The sequence below is a fragment of the Triticum aestivum genome, chromosome 3B (genome assembly GCF_018294505.1).
Source record: "Triticum aestivum cultivar Chinese Spring chromosome 3B, IWGSC CS RefSeq v2.1, whole genome shotgun sequence".
In the NCBI taxonomy this organism is placed as follows: domain Eukaryota; kingdom Viridiplantae; phylum Streptophyta; class Magnoliopsida; order Poales; family Poaceae; genus Triticum; species Triticum aestivum.
In genome coordinates this window covers 232,274,179-232,282,724 of record NC_057801.1, presented here as the reverse complement: position 1 = coordinate 232,282,724, position 8,546 = coordinate 232,274,179, and the positions used below count along the sequence as shown (strand labels likewise).

At 41.9% G+C, this 8,546-nt stretch overlaps 2 protein-coding genes across 3 annotated transcripts; one reads left to right on the top strand and one right to left on the bottom strand.

The window, feature by feature from the left end:
* Positions 1–303: 303 nt before the first annotated feature.
* On the top strand, positions 304–1,712 carry LOC123065264 (E3 ubiquitin-protein ligase UPL6-like). Its single transcript, XM_044488601.1, has 4 exons — positions 304–409; positions 529–615; positions 993–1,090; positions 1,165–1,712. Exons 2-4 carry the CDS (start codon positions 535–537, stop codon positions 1,328–1,330), a joined length of 345 nt encoding a protein of 114 aa, XP_044344536.1. The 5' UTR covers positions 304–409; positions 529–534; the 3' UTR covers positions 1,331–1,712.
* A 208-nt stretch (positions 1,713–1,920) lies between these two features.
* On the bottom strand, positions 1,921–7,658 carry LOC123069472 (uncharacterized). 2 transcript variants are annotated; one of them, XM_044492346.1, is made up of 4 exons: positions 5,441–5,886; positions 3,112–4,985; positions 2,887–3,005; positions 1,921–2,795 (listed from the first exon to the last, which is right to left on the bottom strand). In XM_044492346.1, the coding sequence occupies exons 2-4, from the start codon at positions 4,148–4,150 to the stop codon at positions 2,223–2,225; spliced, it is 1,731 nt and encodes a 576-aa protein (XP_044348281.1). In that variant the 5' UTR covers positions 4,151–4,985; positions 5,441–5,886; the 3' UTR covers positions 1,921–2,222. The 2 variants fall into 2 exon arrangements, 1 of the variants encoding a protein (XP_044348281.1); XR_006432585.1 differs by lacking the exons at positions 3,112–4,985; positions 5,441–5,886 and adding exons at positions 6,147–6,237; positions 7,385–7,658 and having other exon boundaries at positions 1,922–2,795.
* Positions 7,659–8,546: the final 888 nt, after the last annotated feature.

Here is an 8,546-nt window from a genome sequence, read left to right as displayed (position 1 = left end):
ATTACAGTTTCCATCCTGAATTCGAATTGAAACCAATTCAATAAGGAGGCCTCCAATACCGACATCCGAACACAGCGTGACAGTTTTTAAACAAAAAATATCTTCTTGGGAAGACATTGCCATGTCTTCTGAATAAAATGCCACCTACATAACTTTATCAGAACTGAAACTGCCAACCAATCTTTTGCATGTGCCACCCTCCTGACGAACGTTCGCCAGTTACGATGGTCCAAAAGTTGAGTTGAAAAAACAAAAACAATTACCTGTCAGGCACGAAGAGCCGAGCAGCGCTTTTCTTGCACCTTGTTTTTTTTTGAGAAACACAAAACATCACCCCTGACCCAGCCCACGCTCCACCCCGCCGCAAACCTAAAACCTAGCTTCCGCCGCCACGCTGATCCTTATTCCGGTAAAGCATCCTGATCCCCCACCCGCGAGTAAGGCCTGACCGGCCTCACCTTTTCTTGCTCTGCGAAATTTGGTCGATTTTCCGGATTTTGTGTGTTTATATGTGAAGCATGCATGCAGGCATCGATGCCCTTCTCCGGCGACCTGACAGAGCGCAACCGCCAGTTGCTGCTAGAGCAGCAGAATTCCTCTGCCATAAAGATCCAGGTTTGTTTTAAACCCTTCACGATTGTATTACGGGGTTGGCGCATCGCCAGTTCAGCACACTGCCCGTTCGAGTTCGATCTTCCATGGACCATCCGGGATAAATCTAAATTGGTATGTGTGCATGGGGTTGTGGGTGGGGTGGGGTTGGGGGATGTGAGGTAAGTTGGGCGTTTTCATGATCCAATGATAGTTGAGTGTTCGTCAAAGTTGTTGGATCACTGGTTGTGAAAAAGTTTATGCATGTTTCATGAACTATGGTGTGTGACATGGCAGATGTGTTATGTTTGTGTAAGCCACCCTCAGTTTTTTATCAGTGAGGAACTGCTACCTATTCTTTTCTAGACCCTCAATGGAAACTGACTATTTATAAGCTTTAGAGATGCTTTAGAGGGAAGAAGGCTATACAATCAAAACGTTCTGAAGCTCGAGAAAACTTCTGCTCTACTTTTGAAGGTTTCTTCCAGAATTTAGATAGGTAAGCATAGCCAAAAACTTAAAACACTATTCTGGTTCTGGAACAGCTCTTTGATTATGTTGCCATTAAATCAGGAAAAGCTATGTTGCTTCGGATTTTTTGGGTCAATTCCTGTTATTTTTTGATGCAAAGGAGGACAAAGATATTGATATACTATGTCAAGTCTGTGACCTGCTTCTACAATATGCCAAACGTGATGGTAAGTATGATGCTAAGAATAACATTCTTGTGATGTTTTAGGGTTTATGGTATAGTATACATGGTAACCTTTGGTGTGTTTGATCCTTTTCTTTACTTGCCTTACCACAATAAGCTCGGCTAGCTTGTTTCAGGCTCATAGTTTTGCCAGCTAATTCCTCTGCTGCATTTACCTCAAACGCACACACACATGTACGACTGCAGTTACCGACTAATATCTGTGCTAAGCATTTGACGACATTTGCTACCAAAATTGCCATGGAAAGCAAGTTTTAATAACCTACATACTGAACTGGAATCCTCGCTAGGCAAGGCTAGGGTGTAACTGGCTATTCCTCTATTAGAACGAACTTTAGCGCGATTGTGTATTGACTCTCCTAAATTATATCAATGAGATGGTTTTATTTGAGTTTGTTTAATGTTATTTTTACCTATGTTTTTAAGGCAGTAAGGCGAGGCGAGGCGTTGGGGGGCGCCTCACTGCCTAAGCGCTGAGGCAAAAGGCGAGGCGACGCCTTAGAGACTTGTAAGCAACAGAATTAAGTAGAATTTGGTAGGCATTAAGCAACTAGGCATACAGCCATACACACCTTGCAACTGATTGTTGTAGAGCCCCCATCCTCTTTGCACTTGCTTTTCTCCCCAATAGAATTCTGCATCAACATGAAGTCATGAACAAATATGTTAGAATAATGTATCACTTACCAGTGCACATTCCACAAAAAATAGAAATAAAAGTGAGGCAGCAAACAAAAGTGGAAAGAAAGATAGCAAGTATGAGTGCAACTGCAATCTGCAATGGTCCACATAAGACAAACAGAATAATAGATAATTCCACATAAGACAAATAGAATAATAGATAATTCCAGCATAGCAAAAGGGATAAAGGTGGCCAGCTCAGCTCTCTCATGTCTCTCCACTCTCAAAGTCTCAATCAAAAGTCATCATCATCAAACTCATTGGCATTGGTGTTGTCTTCACCATCTTGGTCAACATTAGTTGGCTCTTGATCGTCATTGCTCACATCATCATCATCCTCAACGTAGTCTGAATCCTCCCCCTCCGCATTGGGCATACTTGAGTGTTGCTCTTGCTCCAAGTCCTCCTCTACCTCATCTTCTTCAGGAATTATAGGTCGTGTTGTAGTAGGTCTCTTGCGTGCGTAGTGCAGACGGACATTTGTCTGGCCCCTACGAAGTGTAGTTGCTGTCCTATGCAGATTGCGGCCTCGAAGGTTTGAAGATGCACCAATAGCCACATCAACATCCTCCCATGTAATGTCTTGATTGTCTTCAGGACAACCTCGAGCACCTTGAGGTTGTGATAGTGATGGGTCCACCCACTCATTGCCCCAATCAAAATACTCAATGACCAAAGCCTCAAAGCTATTCTCGCCCACCTTCCCACGCCTCTTTTGAAACCGTTGCATATTCTTCCGGTTGTATGAAACAAAGACAAGATCATTCAACCTTTTCCATTGTAATCTGTTCCTTTTCTTTGTATGGATCTACAAAGTAGAAACAACAAGTGAAATAAGTAAATAACTTGCTGAAATCATCATTGAACAAACACAAATACTGCTTTACTAGTTGACTTACAAATTCAAACATGCTCCAATTCCTCTCACAACCAGATGATGAAGCACAAAGACTAACAATGCGCTTTGCAAACCTTTGTAGGTCAATGGCCCGACCACCAAATGAACTCCACCAATCAACTAAAATGATAAAAACTGACACATATTAAGAGTTTGTACAGAAATTACATTGCTGGAACTGGAATTAACATGCTGAAATTAACATGATGCATTTAATATGACTTACGAGGGTTTCTTGTGCTCATGGTCTCGAGTGCCAATGGATTAGAAAAGCTTTCTCGCTGTTGCTCATAGAGCACAGATTGTTGATCAATCTTTTTTCGAACATTGGCATCCGGTACCATTTTTGCAAGCACATCATTAAAGCAGCTCCTAAGCTCCCCAACTAAGGCATCATCATTTCTGCTTACAATAGGAAAGAACTTTCCTGGGTTCAAAAATAGAGCAGCCCCATACAATGGATGATCCATTTGATTCTCCCAACGCTTATCAACAATGGCCAAGATCTTCTTGAGCAATGGTTGCTTGTTTCGTTGAGGGAAACCTAGATTGATCCTCTCCTTTGCATAAATCATAAGTGCTTTAATCTCTGGCATGGCAGGCTTCTCATCACCATCTGCTACTCTAAGAACTCTAAGAAGTGGAGTTGAAGCTCTAAGGCAGTCCTCAATTGCGCTCCACCACTCCGTTGAAAGTATAATCTCTTGCACATTCAAGCCAACTTGTGTTTTTGCTAACTTGTTTCCAACCCATTCTTCAGATGTAAATAAACTCCTCAATGCAGCCTTGTTCTTGACCAAACTCCTAAGTGTGAGGATGGCTGTGGCAAAACGAGTGGCTGCTGGTCTCACAAGATCCCCACCCGTGGCCTTCCTCATTAGACTAAGAAGTCTTCCATGTCTATAGATGAAAGTTGTGACACGTCTAGCCCCTGCAATAGGCTTCTTAAATGCCTTCAACTTTCCTATATCTTCCAACATTAGGTCCAAGCAATGACATGCACACGGGCTCCAATATAGAGTAGGCATCCTCTCCATTAGAAGGTGGCCAGCTTTCTTGTAATTAGCACCATTATCGGTGATAACTTGTACCACATTCTCTTTTCCAACATCCAGAATTCTCTTCTCAAGCAAATCAGCTATCATATCACCATCTTGACATACACTTGAGGCATCAACCGACTCCAAGAAGAAAGTGCCCTCTGGACTATTAACAAGGAAGTTAATCAAATGGCGTCCTCTTTTATCCGACCAGCCATCCGACATGAGTGTGCATCCATATTTTTTCCATGCTGCCTCGTGTTGCCTCCTCAAAAGTCCTGTTTCCTTCACACAATCATTAAGCAATTTCTCTCTCAGCTCATGTGCACTAGGAGGCTTGTAACCTGACCCATATTGACAAGAGGCTTCAATTGCAACCTCAAACTGCCTACTACTTGCAGCGTTGAATGGAATGCCACACTCCTAAAAGAACAATGCCCACTGCATATTGACATACTGCCTCTCTTCTGGAGTCTTCGTGCTGGACTCCATGGTGCTTTGAGAACACCCAGAGCGTCTTTCATCTATAAGATCCTCGGGTGGTCTTCGTAGCATGGCAACAATTGGCTTGGAACTATTGGCGGCAGACACAACAGAAACAGACTTCTTTTTACCTTGCATGTTGGTGATAAACGCTTTCTTATTCTGTTTGGCTGTTGTCCCTGAGCTTGGCCTTTTAGAGGCGATGTTTGCTCCAACTGAACTCACCTCCACAACCTCCTGAACATCATCTACATCAACTACTCCCTTGATCCTCCTATTTTGCTCCAAATATGTTCCCATTTCTCTCCTCAATTGTGTGGTGGCCTTAGGACAACCAATTGCATCTCCACCGACGCCCGCAAGATGCTCTTTATGCCTCTTGATCCCTCCAGAAGTTATCTTGCCACAAAGAGCGCACACAACAAGATCCCGATTTGGAGGCTCAGACCAATATCCATAGTGCCATCCCGGATCATTTGACCGTTGTGGCTTCCTTGTTGGATCTTTCATTGGATCGTAGGTGGGCTCACCCCCATCAGCTGCTGCATTTCCATCCATGGTGCTACACTTCTAATACCTGCAGCAAACAACCAAACACAAAGGAATATTAGCATAACTGATAAAAGGGCTGCCATGGCATATGAAAAGGCTGCTGTGGCAGCAACTAAACTACTCTAATCATGCAGATGTAGCAAACAGCGACAATCAACTAGCCATTAAACTAATCAGCATTCAACTAGTCATTAAACTAATCCATTATTGAGCACAACACATCATGCATCAGTATTCAACTAGCCTTTATTCTAATCCACCCAACAGGCCAAAAGCATGCATTATTTTATTCAACCAAGGAGCATCCACTAAGGCACTAACCCCACTATCATTAAACAAATCACTAACATATGCCTGGCCAATAAGGCACTAACCACTATAAGAGACAAGTGAGCAACCACCAACCAGCTAGCACAAAACAGTCCAGCAAAGAAGAAAGAGAGCAGAGGAGGGTGTGGGAGAAGGGAGAGGGAGGTATACCTTACTGTTGCTCTTGCTTGTTGTTGCTGTACTGCAGAGGAGGAGCTGCTGGACAGGAGGATGAGGAGGAGTTGCTGGACAGGAGGAAGAGGAGGAGGAGCTGCTGGACAGGAGGAAGAGGAGGAGCTGCTGGAGAGGAGGAACCGTTGGAGAGGAGGGGGAGGAGCTGCTGGAGAGGAGCCACTGAAGAGAAGGAGGGGGAGGAGTGTGTGGATTGGGGGCTGTTTCTCTCTCTCTCTTTCTCCCCTCTTACCTATTGGCGCCAACATGATTCCAGTTTCCCGCCTAAAACAGCTCCCCTGCCTGCCTGGCAAGCTAAGGCGTCCAAAATGGACTAAGGCAACGCCTCGGACGCCTAGGCAGACGCCTCAGACGCCTTATAGCTTAAGGCGGACGCCTTAGACACCCACCTAAGGCGAGGTGGACGCCTTGCCCTCGCAGGGCGCCCTGACGCCTAAGCGTCACCTAGGCGACGCCTTAGGGACGCCTTGAAAACAGAGGGTATGAGACACTATCTTTTTGTTATTAGTCGACCAATTGTGACTCATGTAAACTCACTAATGTAAATAATAGTTATTCTTAACTCAAACCATAAATGTAGGCACTCAGCAGAATAAATTGTACCTAAAATGATCGAAATAGATAAAAGTACTCAAGGATGCTAGAAAAAAATGTTTTACTGGAGCAGAGCATTACAAGAACTTACTACGACGAATCAAGAAAACCTACTAAATCAGGTAATCCATCCGAGTTCTTTTGAGATATGATATCTTCGAAGAAAACCTGACCCTTGAGACCTGCAATGACATTTGAATATTTGATTCATATCAATTATAATGAAGTAACATTTGACTTATTTGTGTCACTTAGTTTTATCACAATGCTAGCATTGAGTTTTAGTTTTATCACAATGCTAACATTGAGTTTCTGGGTAAATTTTCTGATTTTGTGTTCATAGCTACAGGCCTACAATAGATCGCCTGCAAGAAAATATTAAATTATCATACATGCCATGTGATGATTATCACAAAACAATGGAATTACGGATAGAAACTGGATAATAGTAAATGAAGATGGGCGCCAAGAAGAAAATATCAACGTCACATGAGCTCCGCGTGATAAAGAAGGATACCAAGATCTATTTCAATATCTGATGGCTCAGGGGATAAATGAACAGAGACAAATGTGCAACAAGGAAAAGAAAAAGATGTACGAGAGAACAAAAACCAGTTCAACCAAAAATAACTACTAGGGGACGAAGATGAAGATTCAGATGTCCATTATGGCCAAAGAAAACCTAATGTTAATGCAGCCATTAGACAACACACTTATCCACAAATAAGTTGATTAGTAGCTTATCCCGTGAAAGTCGGACTATATGTATTTCCCCAAATAAAGAGCCTAAGAATACTAGACATTGGTCAAGATAAGGATGATACTTATTGGATAGTAAGGGTCCGAATGTTAGCACTATTCAATGCATGTCAAATTGCAATTATTCGGAAAAAACTTCTTCAATATATGTTTCTGGCAATAGCACTTCTATATCACACTAACATTTTCAGTTCATGAGAAGCATAAGAAAGCCTCCAATGTTATTAGCTTGGCCTGCAAATGATCAACCATTGTTTGTTTAACAACATATATATGAACTAAGCTTCTTACACTACATGCAAGTCTTCTCGCTTTGTCTATTACTAATACATACAAGTAATATTTTCTCAGATATGACAACAACAAATCAAAATAATATACTTTTTAGTCCAAATTGGGAAAAAACACCTGTGAAGAGTCGGTTTCTATGAAGGAAGAAAAATATATAGTCCGGCAAATCGTTTCTACCAGCGGACACACTTCTCATCTTACTAAGTATTTCTCTCCCAATCTTTTTTTTTGTGGGGGCTCCCGATCTACTTCTACACATCTAGCTCCGCCAACCAATACCTGACAATAGCTGGAAGGAAAACCTCTATATTGTGCCGCAGATCCAGCACGTGTACATCAACCTCCCCTTCGGCAAGCAAATTTTGGGTTGAACGCTGCCCTCCCATTGATGGCCCTCCTCCATCGAGCTGAGACCCAGCCACACAAGTTTGCCTCTGCTGCGTGCCCCATTCTAGGTCGCCATGATTAGGGCTCGCGTTTAGTACCTGAGGACGAGAAATTATAAAAACAGTAGCGAGAAGTGACATCAGAGAAGGTCAGGAATTAGATTCCTGGAATACATTAGCTAGATCTTACTTCGCTGGCTGCTAATCACAACTGGTGGCGCATGTGGGTGAGTAGGACTAAAGGGGATCGAGTGAGAGGAGAGGAAGATGCAGTTTTTCTTTTTAACTAAAGCAACAGTTCTATGTAGAGGATGACATGTGCATGTGGTTTGAGTAAAAAAAATGATGTGGACTTTTCCTGGGTCGCTAGGTGGGCTGGACCGCTGGAGCATCGCAACGATGGCTTAATAGATGGGGTAAGTGAAGTAGGGCTTAGAATTTTCTAAGAAGTAGCTCAGCATAAGCCAGTAAATTAGAGATGCCCCCCCAGCTTATCTGCTCCAGTGAACGACACATTCAAAATAGTTAGTAAACAAAATTAGAAAAAACAAAAAAATCAGGCTTTCCATATAAGCCATGTATACTTTTAGAAAACAAATAGGCTAAAAAAACCATGTGCGTGTATGTGGAGGTTAGTGCACATGCAATTATAATATTCTTTTAAAAAATGAAGCCAAATCATTTCCATGGATGAAACCAAAATATCATAGGCAACTGCAAAAAGCCAAAACGTATTTGACCAATCATATTTATTTGCAACCTTTCAAAATGATAATCTCTTTTGGTTAAATTCAAACACATGAGCCAACATATATAAAAATTTTGCGCGGTCGTCCAAGTGTACTTGATAATTTTTTTTATTTTTTATGTAAAAGTTATTTGAAAAATACAAATTAAAGGTGTCACAATAATTTTATTTTTTCTAATTTTTCTGTAACAGTTATTGAAAACTTGGTGAAATGTAAAATAAAAGGATAGAGGAAAAAGGAGACTATAATAGAATAATACAAAAATCATAGTTCTACATGTTAGGCTGTGGGCCACAGGTCATTGAT

Coding starts and splice junctions, on each gene's coding strand:
- LOC123065264 (XM_044488601.1), top strand. CDS start 535: ATGCCCTTCTCCGGCGACCTGACAGAGCGCAACCGCCAGTTGCTGCTA. Junction 616..992: donor CCTCTGCCATAAAGATCCAG/GTTTGTTTTAAA, acceptor TATAAGCTTTAG/AGATGCTTTAGAGGGAAGAA. Junction 1,091..1,164: donor TTCTTCCAGAATTTAGATAG/GTAAGCATAGCC, acceptor CCATTAAATCAG/GAAAAGCTATGTTGCTTCGG.
- LOC123069472 (XM_044492346.1), bottom strand. CDS start 4,150: ATGTCGGATGGCTGGTCGGATAAAAGAGGACGCCATTTGATTAACTTC. Junction 3,006..3,111: donor CATGAGCACAAGAAACCCTC/GTAAGTCATATT, acceptor TTATCATTTTAG/TTGATTGGTGGAGTTCATTT. Junction 2,796..2,886: donor ATTGGAGCATGTTTGAATTT/GTAAGTCAACTA, acceptor TCTACTTTGTAG/ATCCATACAAAGAAAAGGAA.